General features: G+C 29.2%; 1 protein-coding gene across 1 annotated transcript; it reads left to right on the top strand.

Annotated features, from left to right (window-relative positions):
* Window positions 1–723: 723 nt before the first annotated feature.
* Window positions 724–3,301, top strand: LOC134828348 (lipid scramblase CLPTM1L). Its single transcript, XM_063841294.1, has 3 exons — window positions 724–961; window positions 1,114–2,350; window positions 2,866–3,301. The coding sequence occupies exons 1-3, from the start codon at window positions 916–918 to the stop codon at window positions 3,218–3,220; spliced, it is 1,638 nt and encodes a 545-aa protein (XP_063697364.1). The 5' UTR covers window positions 724–915; the 3' UTR covers window positions 3,221–3,301.
* The last annotated feature ends 10,767 nt before the right edge of the window (window positions 3,302–14,068 follow it).

Consider the following 14,068-nt stretch of genomic DNA (forward strand, 5'->3'; position numbering starts at 1 on the left):
CATTCCTTTGGAAATTTGATTTTCAGTAGTGATTTCGGTGTCTGTCCGTTCAATGTTGATTTAATTTTAAATATTTTTTAAAATTAAAAAAAATTGAAAATATTTTTGAATCCAAAATAAAAACAATTTTAAAATTAAAAAAATGAATTTAAAATTTTCAATTACAATAAAATTTTAATAAAAATTTAAATTATTTCAAAACAACAAAAAATTCTTTTTTAAAATTTCTTCAAAACTTAATTAATTTTTTTAATTTAATTTTTTTTTTTTTTTTAAATTCTTTTTGAAACCTAAAGAAAGATTTAAAATTTAATTAAATAAAATAAAATAAAATAAATAAAAAAAATAATTAACTAATTCTTAAATTATTTCAAAACTTAATTTTTCGAATTTAAAAAAAATTTAAAATTTAAAAGCTAAAATTTATTTTAATTAAATTCTTTTTGAAACTAAAAAGTTAAAAATTCATTTTCAAATAAAATTTTTAATTATAAAAAAGTTAGATTTCTTCTTTTAATATTTCAAAACTTATTTTTTTCATTTTCCGAATTATTTTAAAATTATTTTTTGAATTAAAATAAAAAAAAATAAATTTAAAAAAAAAATCTGAAAAATATAAAAATTTTTAAAACTAAATTTATTTTTCGATACGAACAAAATGCGCTTACGTTACATGCCCTTTCAATCCTTTGCCCATTTTTAGAGCAATTTTTTATACCAAAACAAATACGTGGATCGGGCGTATTTTTTCCTCGTTATTCTCGTTTTATTCACAGAAAATTAGTTGAAATGTCTCAAAAGTGCTTAGAATAGACCAAAAACTTCAACGAAACATTATCCAGGAGATCAACAGAGCTGTGATTTACATTTAATTGTATCCATTATCGGCCAAAAATCAAAAGCGAGAAATCAAAAATGCAAATTCCGTCACTGTCGATGGTCTTATCAGGCGTCTTTTTGGGTAAAAATTTTGTTTTATGACAGAAAAGTCTCTTAATTTCTTATTTTCTGGCTAATTTTAAGCGATTTTTCATTTAAAATGACTGAAAATAAGAATTTTTCAATGACTGAACACGCCCATGATTAATTATCGTTCAATTTCTTTCATTGCAGCGTACATTGCTCACTCGATTTACACGCTGGCTCAACTGTTCAAGTCTCCCTCATGCAGCAGTTCACCGTGTTACACGTCATATCTCGCCAATAACCCAAAATTGCAGTTGTTGCTCTTCACATCGACGACAAGCAACCCAATTGCCAGTGAAGTAACGAACGTTTTGGTTTTGCGAGGCTTCAACTATCTCGAGCCGGTACAAAAATCCGTCGATATCGATATTCCATTGAAGACACGACGTAACGGAACGCTGTTTTTGCACGCTGTGCTCGCTGCTGACGATGGCAAAGCCGTCGATTGGCGCGAACTCAAACGCGATGGACCAACGGTGCTTCAACGCATTGCTCTAACGAACTACATGATCCCCAAAGCGGCCACTTTCAACTTACTTTCGTCGTCTGAGACTGAGAAACCGTCCAAAAAAGCATCCGCAACCACCAAAAGTGTCAAACCTGTGACGCATATCAAGCGAAAAATACACATCACGATTCTCACGGACCTCATATCGATGTCGCAGGAAGATATCCCGCCGGAAATGGCTCAACTGATACGCGTTAGTTACAAAAAGGAGTTTTTGCCAATAATTCAAAACGACTTTTTACGTACCCGGCTGTCAGATTTCGATGAAGTGACGAAAAATAGCACCAAATTGTCGCTCGAGTTCAATTATTCGCCCATTAGTTTCGGAAAATTACGATTAATTTTGCACGTGGAGCACGCAATGCGCTCGCTGGCTCACATGGGATTCACGGAGAAGGACATCGACGAGGTCAAGGGAATTTTTAGTGATACGAATGTTTATTTGTTGTGCGGTACCGTGATGATTGCCAGTGTTCACATGCTTTTCGACTTTTTGTCCTTTAAAAATGACGTCATTTTCTGGAAAAAGAAGAAAAGTTACGCGGGGTTGAGTGTGCGAACGACAATTTGGCGCGCCTTTTCACAAATTGTGATCTTCATGTATTTGTTGGACGAGAGCACGTCGTTGCTCGTACTTGTACCTGCGGGCATTGGAACCTTGATCGAGTTGTGGAAGTCAAAAAAGATCCTGAAACTGAACATTGGCTTTGGGGGCATCACGAAAAAATCGGATGCGAATGACAGTGAGACTTTGAAGAAGGCTGAATCGTACACGAGACAGGTGGATAAGGAAGCAATGCGATATTTGAGTTATTTGTTGTATCCGTTGTGCATTGGAGGTGCCGTTTATTCGTTAATTTATCAACCGCATAAGAGGTGAGTTAAATTTTTTGAAGGTCGTTTTAAATTTATTTCAAATTTTTGTCCCGAAAATTTTTTTCTGAAATTTTTAAAAAAATATTTGAATCTTTTTTTTTATTAAAATGACTGACTTTTAAAACTTAGTGATCCTTTATAAATATTTTTTGTTAAAAAAACATTAAAAAAATTTTTTCAAGATTTTTCAAAATTGAAAATTAAAACATAAATTAATTTTATTTATGTTTTTTTTTTTTTAATTAAGGCCGCTCCAAATGAAAATTTAAAAATAAAGTAAAATTTTAAATTTAATTTTTCTTTATTTTTGATTTTCATTTGGAGCGGCCTTATTACTTTTTATTAATTTTTTTTAAATTTAAAATTTAATTTAAATTTTTTTTAATTTTTTTTTTAAATTTTATTTAATTTTATTTAAACTTTTTTTTTTTTAAATTACTTATTAATTATTTGAACCAAAAAATTTGAACGAAAATTTTAAAATTTAAAAAAAAATAATAAATTTTTCCTTCCAGTTGGTATTCCTGGACAATAAATTCCCTCGTTAACGGCGTTTATGCCTTCGGTTTCCTCTTCATGCTCCCGCAGCTGTTCATCAACTACAAGCTCAAGTCGGTTGCGGCACTACCTTGGCGGGCATTCATGTACAAAGCGTTCAACACCTTCATCGATGACATTTTTGCCTTCATCATCACCATGCCGACGGCTCATCGGGTCGCTTGTTTCCGCGACGACATCGTTTTTCTCATTTATTTGTATCAGCGATGGTTATACCCGGTCGACAAGAATCGCATTGACGAAGGAACTCATATGGCGGAGGATGAAACGGAAGAAGTGACACACAACGATAATGACAAGAAAGACAAATAATAAAAAGCTATCGACGATCTTTAACATTCCAATCACACATTAAAAATATTTAATTAAATTCATTTTTTGAATAAAGACGAATGCACATTTTAGACACAGTTTTTCTTTTTTCGGCAATTGGAATTCCCTCGGATGGTGGTTTAATTAATAAAATTATTTTAGGATAAGTTTAGATTCATGGACAGAATATTTTTAATTGCTTCCTGATGGTGATCCAAAATAATTCTAAAGATAAAATTAAACTTCAAATTTAAGGTAAAGGTATTTAATTTAATTATTTTAATTTTTTTTTTAATTTAAAAAATGTTAATTAAGCAAATCATGAAAATATTTTACAACCTCCTTTATACGAAAAAATATTTTAAATAATTTTTAAAAGATTTTCTTTAAATAATTTTAATAAAAAACTAGAAATTTAATTAATTAAAAAAGTTGTACCATTTTAAGACAAATTGGAATTTTCTTATGATTTTTTTAACTCAAAAAAAATTTTTTTTCGCTAATTATTTATATCAACCTCCTTTTTACGAAAAAATATTTTAAATAATTTTTAAAAGATTTTCTTTAAATAATTTTAATAAAAAACTAGAAATTTAATTAATTAAAAAAGTTTTAAAAAAAACTTCATAAGGCCATTAAAAAAATTATTTCACTTTATGTCGCAAAAAGGATTTTTCCTTCCAGTTGGTATTCCTGGACAATAAATTCCCTCGTTAATAATTTTTATGCCTTCGGTTTCCTCTTCATGCTTTGAAGCTGTTCATCAACTACAAGCTCAAATCGGTTGCGGCACTACCTTTATTATTTTAAGTTCATGTACAAAGCGTTCAACACCTTCATCGATGACATTTTTGCCTTCATCATCACCATGCCGACAGCTCATCGGGTCGCTTGTTTCCGCGACGACATCGTTTTTCTCATTTATTTGTATCAGCGATGGTTATACCCGGTCGACAAGAATGCATTTTTAAAGAAGGAACTTCATATGGCTAAGGATGAAACGGAAGAAGTGACACACAACGATAATGACAAGAAAGACAAATAATAAAAAGTTATCGACGATCTTTAACATTCCAATCACACATTAAAAATATTTAATTAAATTCATTTTTTGAATAAAGACGAATGCACATTTTAGACACAGTTTTCTTTTTTCGGCAGTTGGAATTCCCTCGGATGGTGGTTTAATTAATAAAAGTTGATTGGCGCATCGTTAATTCATTTTAGAATAAGTTTAGATTCATGGGCAGAATATTTTTAATTGCTTCCTGATGGTGACTCAAAATTATTCCAAAGATAAAATTAAACTTCAAATTTAAGATAAAGGTCTTTAATTTAATTATTTTAATTTTTTTCTGTTAATTTAGCAAATCACGTTTTTTTTGTACTATTTTAAGACAAATTTTAATTTTTTCATGATTTTTTTAACTCAAAAAAAATTTTTTTTGAAATTTCTTAATTATTTAAATGACAAATTCCTTTTTGACCGAAAAAATATTTTAATTTTTTTTTTTTTAATAATTTTCTTTTAAATTTTTAAAAAAAAATTGATTTTAGAAGTTTAAAGTTAAAAATTAAAAAAAAATTTCATAAAAAATAACTGTGATAATTAATAATTAATTTTATTTTTGGGGAAGTGAAAATTAAAATTTTTAATAATTAAAATTATTAAATTTTATCGCTTTATACGAAGAAAAAGTTTTAAAAAAAACTCCCACATTATGACAAAAAATTTCGATTAATTTCGAAAAATTAAAGCTTTAAAAAATATTAAAAATTGCTTCAGCTTTTTTATTAAAAAAATTTTAAAAAAATTCATTGCATTAGTTTTTTTTTGTTTTGGAAAAGTACGAAAAAATAGTTTTAGAAAAAAATTTAAAATTCTATTTAATTGAAAACTTTCTCAACTTTTTTTTTCAAAAATTTTGCAAAAAAAAACTAAATATTGGTTTTCTCTAAATATTCGATTTTGTAGAATAATATTTACGCTTTTTGCCATTTTTCATTCAAAATTTGTAAAAAATTTTAAATTGACTAAAAAATTTCCCAAAAATAAATCGAAAAATCATTGAAACAGGTCAAAAAACTCCCCGCAGTTCATCCAGTCACGTCTCCTAATCGATTTCAACTCATAAAAATCAACATAATTGCGCGTCATTGGGACAACGACCTCAAGTTCATGCCTTTTTTCGATTACTTCGAACGAATTTCCGATAAATTTTTTATCCATTATCACGTCGCTCTATCCGAAATTCACACACAGCGACACTAAAAGTACTAAAATTACATAACGACGATGCTATGACTTCTTGTCGAAGAAGCAACTCTTTAAATCGGTCAATGTTAATGATGGCAACGAAAAATATAAAAATTTTGTACACAAGTCGTTAAGAACGTTCGCTGAGAAGTTGTGCGATGCATATTAAATTACGAATTTACCGAAAAAATTGTCAAATTTACTTTTTGAAACAATAAATAGATTGTTTGTGTGTGTCGTCAATAGATTTGGATAGATCAATGCCTAACAAAAAGTTGGCATATATAAACATTGGTTTCCTCTGTGAATTGTATCAGTCAAGCATTCGCTTCTAATTCGAAAAGAACTCCAATCCAAGTCAAAATGAAATTAATTTTTGTCGTTTTATGCGCCGTCGTTGCTTCGTGCTACGCTGAACCTCCTCGTCGTTTCTTCTCGGCGCGTCAAGAAGCTGCTCCCGCCAACGGTTATGGACCTCCGCCAACTCAACCACCAACTCCCAAGCCTTCCACGGGTTATCACTATCCCACACCGGAATACGGACTGCCCGAACCAGCTGAAGAACAGACCACTTCTTATCCTGAGTTGACCACTGAGGAAAATGAAGAGAACGAAATTGACGCAGATTCCGAGGCAGTTGATGCTCCCGCAGTCGAAGACACGCAAGCCGAACAATTTAGACGCGCAAATTTGAAAAAAGCCCGCAAATTGCCGCCTTTGAAGTTGGTTGCCTTGCCGGAACAACGTCAATTCCAGCAGTTGGTGTACTACCAAGTGCCCGTGCAACAAACTTTCGCACGCTTGGAACAACCGATCGCCGTGCCAGTAGCCGTCAATCAGCCCGCCGGCTTCTCCTACAGTACACAAGTCTTCCATCAATCCTTCTAAACACTCAACTCTTGAATTATAGACGAATAAAGTTAATTTTTTTACGAACGTTGATAAAACGATTTTTTTTCTGTTCGTTCACGAACGCATTCATTCATTAACTTCTTTTTTTATAATTATTTGTTTAATTTTTTTTTCGTTTCTTCATTTCACTTTCAATATCGATTTGTAACGGTCAAGTTCAGGTTCTCTCGTTGTGTAATCATTTTATTGTTTTTTTTTTGCTGTTAACAATAAATAAATAAATAAAAAAGACGAAAGCGGAGTGACAATAAATTAACCATAAAAAAATAAATCACGAAGAAAGTAATGTGGTTGCTCAATTTGAACTTATTTGTCATCCTTGGTGTGAAATTGGCTTCGTCAACCGCGATTTCGCACGTCGACAAGATTTTCGATGTTTTTGCGCCGCAATCGTTGATCCGATTTTTCGAGTTTAGTTCGGGCGGGTGGAATTTGACGGATGACTGTGCGAAAAAGTTGTTTCAGTATTTGGAAGCGTTGCAGGAGGACATGCTGTGGGCGGTGAAATGTAAGATTTTTTTTTTTGCATTTTTGGAATTAAACTAAAATGTAAAAATTTAATAAGGCCATTAAATTTAATGAGATTTCCAATGGGGCAAAAAAAAATTATTTGAAAAAGATCATCGAAATTAAACTTAATAGTTTTGTCCGATTTCCCATTTTAAAAATCAAAAAATTTTCAAAAATCTTAAAAAAGTTAAATTTTTCAAAACCGTTTTTGGTACTTTTCTAAAAAGGAATAAAAATTTTACTTTTTTTAAAATTATTTTTTAACTTTTTGTTTAAAAATGCATTATTTTTATCAAAATTTTTTTTCTTAAATTTTTGTTTTTTTTAAAAAAATTTTATTTTTGAAAAATTTAAAAAAATTTTTTGAAAATTTTGCTTAAAAAAAAAATTTAATGTAAAGCCGATTAAAAAAATATTTCAAAAATAAAAAAAAATTAAATTTTATAACTTAAAACACTTGTAATAAAAATTTATTTCAAAGATTTATTTTGACCCCCCATTTTGAAAAAAAGTTTTTGGGACACAAAGTTCGAGTAAAGGAGCCTAATTCAAAAAAATATAATTTTTCACATTTTTTAATTTTTTGCTTTTCGACTACTTTGAAATTAAATAGAATAATTTTAAAATTTCGACTTTTAAATTAAAAATAAAAATGAATTTTAGTAAATTCTTTGAAGATTAAATTTTTTTATGTGATTTCTGAAATAAAATTGTGAAGCAAAAATGTGAAATAATTTTGAAAATTAAAATTTTGAACTAAGAAATCCCAAAAAAATATTTAAAAAAAAAATAATAAAATAAAATAAAAAAAATGTTTCACTCCACTTCACTGAAAAATTTGTGGCATTTGAAATTTTAGTTTAAATTTTTTCCATTTCTAAAATCATTTCTAAAGCCTTTTTTTTTTAATTTTTTATAAGAAAAAATTAAAATAAAATGTTAAAATTCAGTTAAAAATTTTAAATAAATAAAAATAAATATTTTGCTTAAATAAACAAATAAATAAAAATTCTTAATACCTAAAATTCAATTTAAAAAATCGAAAAAAAATATTTTCCTCAAATTTCTAAATATTATTTAAAATAAAAATTAAATATTGGTTAAATAGAAATAGAAATTAAATAGAAAAAACAAAATAAGCCCAAAAACTAAGGAAAAATATTAACCTTGAAAATGCAAAAAAAAAACTTACTTTTTTAATCAAAAATTACTTTTTAAATCCTCATATTTTCATTTCCTCATTTTCCGCTCCTATAAATAATCTTTCCACCGTCTGATGATTCATTAAAATATAAAATTGCATAATTTTTCCTCATTATCTGCTCCGACTTTGCCTTTTGTGTCGGTGAATAAACTATCGGCAACATTGTACGTTAGATAATGAACATTTAAACAACAAATTACGCGTTAATCGCACTACACACAAGCATGCGAGTGATATATTTGTACATAATTTCTTCATAAGCCTCGTTCCCAAAGCACTGGTTCAACATACCTTTGTCTGGTTTATCGTTTACACGCACATGTTCACAACTCACTTTTAATTACAAATCAAATCCATACCGCATTTAATTGTTTGTTGTTGTTTTTCCTCGTTGTTAACAATTTTTTTGTTTGTTTTTTCCGCAGTGCTCGACGCCAATGGCTATTACAAAGGAGGAATTTTTCAGGGAGCTGGAATGCGGCTTGCGGACCCAGCGGAATGCTTTCGACTTAATCAGAAGGAGGTCTCGTGGTACTTTTTGAATGATTCTGTGATGCCGTTTACCGTTCGACCGGTGATCGGAAGTTACAGTTTATCGATCGAGGCATCGGTTTTTGAGAAACAGAAGATTTTTCAGTCCGTTTGTTTGCCGCAAAGTTGTACAAAAGAGGATTTGGCGCAGATATTGTCCTATAACTACGTTCCAAACGCAAAATATAATCGATTTATTAAAAATGTGGAGTTACTGAACGTTAGAATTTTGAAAAATGACTTTGATTTGTTCGAAAACTCGTTTTTTGTGGCATTTGGGTAAGAAAATTTTTATAAAAATTGATGAAAAATTATTTTTTTTCTTTTTTTTAGGATTTTGACGATTTCCATGCTTTGTATTCTGAGCTGCAGTTCACTTTGTGGCCTTACTAGAACGAAATCTCTGCACATTGATGAGTCTGAGTACTATGACGGACATCCAAGTTTGAGTGTCAAAGGCAGAATTAATCCTCAAGTCGTTCGTCGATTGTCACAGGAAAAGACAAATGTGTAAGTTTTCTCTTAATTTTCAATTTTTGACGATTTTCTCATCAAAAATCAATTTTTTAGTCCTCCAGTCGTCCAAAAAGAGGGCACAGAAGACATTGAAACCTACAGCAAACCTTACACCGCCGACGTAATATGCAAAGAAGACGAAGGCTCTTACACGAACGTCCGCATGGGTGCCAACGACCAACAAATGACAATCAGCAACTTTAGCGCCAACAATCACGTTAATTTAGTGAAAATCAAAAAACTTGATCCCGATAATCTGATAAGCTTGGATATCATTTCCGCCAATTGTTATAACGCATTTGTCTTGCAACAGCGGAAAAATGAGGCGCTAAAAGAGACTTCGTGCAGTAATCGGTTCCAGCATTTGTGCGGTTTGTTGTCGTGGGAACAGCAATTTGCGTCGCTCGATTACAATGTAATTGATTTGGATAACAAGGTGGATTTTGACCTTGATTGCTTGCATGGCATGCGTTTTCTCGTGACATGTTGGATCATTTTTATACACACTTGTTACGTTTTGATTAGTGTTTCAGGTAAGAAAAAAAAGTTTTTAGCTTTTTTATGCAATTTTTTGTTTTTTTTTTTTTCTGATTTGCAGATAACAAATTGTTTCGAAGTCAAATGATGAATTCTCCAGTTATTGGATTTTTGTTGAAGAATGGATCGTTTGCGATGGACTCCTATTTTTGGATGAGGTTTGAACTTTGATTAATTTTATTTCAAACTTTTTGTTATATTACAATTTTTTAATTTGGAAATCAATAATTATAAGACTTTTTTTTTTAATTTTTGGTCAAGAAAATTAAAATTTGTTCAAAAAAATAAAACCATGAAAAATTCTAATTTTTAATGATACAATACAAGAATTAATTCAAAAAATTTACAAAAAAAAAAATCATTAATTAATATTCTTCGATTTTCAATTCAAAATTTTAAATTGTTTTTAAAATTAAAATTATAAATAATTTAATTTAAAAAAAATTTAAATTTATTAAATTTTTTTGGTCGCTATATTTAAATGATTTTGAAAAAAAAATTTTTTTTAATTTTTTAAAAAATTTGTATTAAAAATTGTATTTTAGCATGGATTTTCTTCTCTAAAAATATTTTTCATAAAAATTGCTGTAATTTAAAAAAAAATTAAATTTTTTTTTTAAAATTCCATTTAAATTTAACAATTTAAAAAAAATTTTTTAAATCATTTTTCAAAAAATTTGTATTAAAAATTGTATTTTAGCATGGATTTTCTTCTCTAAAAATATTTTTCATAAAAAATTGCTGTAATTTAAAAAAAAATTAAAGTTTTTTTTTTAAATATTCATTTTTTCAATTTAACTAAAATGTTCTTAAATCAGTTTTAAATAAACAATTATCATTTATCAAGTAAATCATTTATCGTTTAAAGTTCAAAATATTTTTTTTCTTTTATATTTTAAAAAATTAATTGAATAAATAATCTCCAAATTATTTTTTAACTTTATTTAAAATTATAAAAAAAAAATAATATTTAAAAAAATATTTCATAAAAATAATTGCGAAAAATATTTTTAAAAAATAAATTTAAAATTAATTAATTAAAAAAGTCAAAATTTAAAACTTTACCAAAAAAATATGAAATTTTTGATAAATTTTCGACTTTCCCAATGAAACCAAAAGACAAAAAGTTTAAAATAAATTCAAAGGAACCAAATTTAATAAAAAATTTCTTACAGCGGCATCATCATGTACCAATTTTTTCATCGAACGGTCCACGTAAACTGCTCAGAAAGTGTCTACCGAGTCCTCCATCAGATGATATACTTTATCTCGACCATAATTTTCAAGTTGCTGAGACTATTGGTGCCTTATTTAGCGGTTTTGTTACTGCTGCAAGTATCCACGGAATATTTTTCGCAAGTCAGTGTCGTGGAAATCCCATCCAATGATCGTTCTTGTGCCGAAACAATGTGGCGAAATTTACTTTTTATCGATTTATTTTTTCCACTTTCGCAACGGGTGAGAAATTTTATCAATTTTTGATTTTAAATTTATTTTTTTCTCGTATTTTAGTGCATGACATGGTCTTGGTTTCTCTCGGTCGAAGCACATTTCTTCATCATTGCCGTTTTATTAAAAAACTCAAAATTTAAAATTTTTAAAATAACTTTGAAATCTTTTTCATAAATTCCTTTTTCAAACTGCCTTAATTAAAAACGGCGTCGAACAAAAAGGTTAAAATGTCAATGTCGTAACTTTTGCATGTCACATCATTTTTTATGTATCTAGTTTACTAAAATTTCGTTCGTCATCGTCGCCGTCGTTCGATACACACAATTTTGACCTGAGTCACGTGACTACGACGAACATGATCGATTTGCTAGAAAATCAGCCTTACGCGAATCAGCCCATACATAATTGGTATCATGTTTGGTTGTTTCTTGTGCAAGTTACGGGGCAAGTCCAGTCTGAATTTGCTGACAGCTTTCATGGGTGAGAAATTTTGTAACAAATAAAACAAAAGACTTTTTTATAAAAGCGACGAACCTTTTTTTTTCCAGGATGCTCTTGTATTTGCTCGGCATTCTTGTTACTGGGCCCGTCGTTCATTCAAACCAATGTCGATTTCCGCATTGTTTCGCAAGTCAGTGTCGTGGAAATCCCATCCAATTATCGGATCTTGTGCCGAAACAATGTGGCGAAATTTGGCGGTTTTTCGATTTATTGCACTTTCCATGCTCGCAACGGGTGAGAGATTTCATCAATTTTTGATTTTAAATTTATTTTTTCTCGTATTTTAGTGCATGACATGGTCTTGGTTTTTTTCGGTCGAAGCACATTTCTTCATCATTGCCGTTTTATTGCTGCTACTCTCGCAAATTCATCCGCATTTCGCGATCACTTTGTTTACATCTTTCTTCATAAGTTCCTTTTTCACAACTGCCTTAATTAAAAACGGCGTCGAACCAGTAAGCAGGTAAAAATGTCACGTATGTCGTAACTTTTGCATGTCACATCATTTTTTATGTATCTAGTTTACTACGAAATTCGTCGTCGTCGCCGTCGTTCGATACACACAAAATTGACCTGAGTCACGTGACTACGACGAACATGATCGATTTGCTAGACGATCAGCCTTGGACGCGAATCAGCCCATACATAATTGGTATCATGTTTGGTTGTTTCTTGTGCAAGTTACGGGGCAAGTCCAGTCTGAATTTGCTGACAGCTTTCATGGGTGAGAAATTTTGTAATAAAAAAAACGAAAGATTTTTTTCTAAAAGCGACGAACCTTTTTTTCCAGGATGGCTCCTTGTGATTTGCTCGGCATTCTTGATCATGCTGGGCCCGTCGTTCATTCAAACCAATGTCGATTTCCGCATTGTTTCGTTTTTCAGTTCGTTCAGTCACGGCATCTGGGCATGCATATTAACGTGGATTACATTCGCGACAATGGACAACTATGGCGGTAGGCTTGCAACATAACTTTACTTGCACTTTCCTATGCACATAGCGCGGTATGAACGCTGCACACAAGACGTGACCTAAATTTCTTCACACATTTTTCTAACAAATTGTTGCTTAAAAGGTGATTTTTGTTTGTTTTGCGTTGCGGTTGGTCAATCAATCACCGGAACAACTCAGAATTTCAAGTTCTTGGAAAATTCGCGTTAAAGTACATGGTGAACGGGTTGAAAAATGCAGTTAATGCGTGATATATTGGAGAGCGACGACGGTTGTTTTTGCAGAAAAATTACGTAACAAACTATAACGGTTTGTTTACAATTTGCTACCGTTCAGTAGATTCGAGAACGAAATTATCGGATTTTCAAGTCATTTTTCGTTCGCGAACTTATTTTATGGGGTAATCGACTTCTTATAAAAAATCTTAATGATCAAACAATTTTTTTCTTGTAAGGCCGTTTTAAATTTTTATTAAATTTTTTGATCCGCCTTATTAAAAATATAAAAAAAGTTAAAAAATTCAATAATATTTTGAAAAAGAATTTTTTTAATAATTTTATTTTAAATATTTATGATTAAATATTTTTTTTATTAATTTTTTGAAAATATTAATGTCATTTTTGTGGAAAAATTTTTTTAATTGCTTAGAAATTTATTTTTTTTCAAATTTGTTTTTTTTTTGTTATATTTTTGGTAATTTCATAAAATTTTAATATGTCAATTTAATTTAATTTCATTAAAAATTTTAACTGACAATATTCAAAAATTTGATAAAATAAATTCTCGCTGAAAAAAACTCTTGAGTTAAGGAAATTTTTTTTAAAACGTTAAAATAATTGAAAAAAATTATTTATTTTTTTTTATAAAAATTCATTTTTAAAAAGAAATTTATTGTAATTTTTTTTAATTTATAAATATACAATTTTAATTTATTTTTAATTAAAAGCAAAAAAAAAATATTTACAAATGGTCAATATTCAAAATAATAGTCAAAATAAAATTACTAAAATTCAGTTTAAATTAAATGTTTTATAAAAAAAAATATTTCAAAGCATTTTTTTAAATTTTATATCCCCGAATTTTGTATGCTAGAGATTCAGATAAAATAAAAAAAAAATATTGGAACGGCCAAATTTAAAAAAAAATGCTTAAAAATGTCAATTTTTACTTTAAAATTTTAACAAAACCGCAAATTTCCGCTTTTAAATCAAATTTCTTGTTACATTTCATCACTTGGTCACCCAGTCAATTCCATTAATTGCCCACTAACACTCCATAACTTACGGTCGTTATGTTATAACACACACTCCAAATTACGTTATTAACGTCAAATGTAAATAAAGTCATGATCTTACGTATGAAGCGTTTCTTTCATGCTTGCTCAGTTCACTTCACTTTTTATTTCATGTAAAAAAAAAATAGCAAAAAATATGAATTATTATCTAATATTCATAAGTAACCATTTCACCCATATTTC

Source organism: Culicoides brevitarsis, chromosome 1, assembly GCF_036172545.1.
Source record: "Culicoides brevitarsis isolate CSIRO-B50_1 chromosome 1, AGI_CSIRO_Cbre_v1, whole genome shotgun sequence".
NCBI lineage: Eukaryota > Metazoa > Arthropoda > Insecta > Diptera > Ceratopogonidae > Culicoides > Culicoides brevitarsis.

Coding starts and splice junctions, on each gene's coding strand:
- LOC134828348 (XM_063841294.1), top strand. CDS start 916: ATGCAAATTCCGTCACTGTCGATGGTCTTATCAGGCGTCTTTTTGG. Junction 962..1,113: donor CTTATCAGGCGTCTTTTTGG/GTAAAAATTTTG, acceptor CTTTCATTGCAG/CGTACATTGCTCACTCGATT. Junction 2,351..2,865: donor ATTTATCAACCGCATAAGAG/GTGAGTTAAATT, acceptor TTTTCCTTCCAG/TTGGTATTCCTGGACAATAA.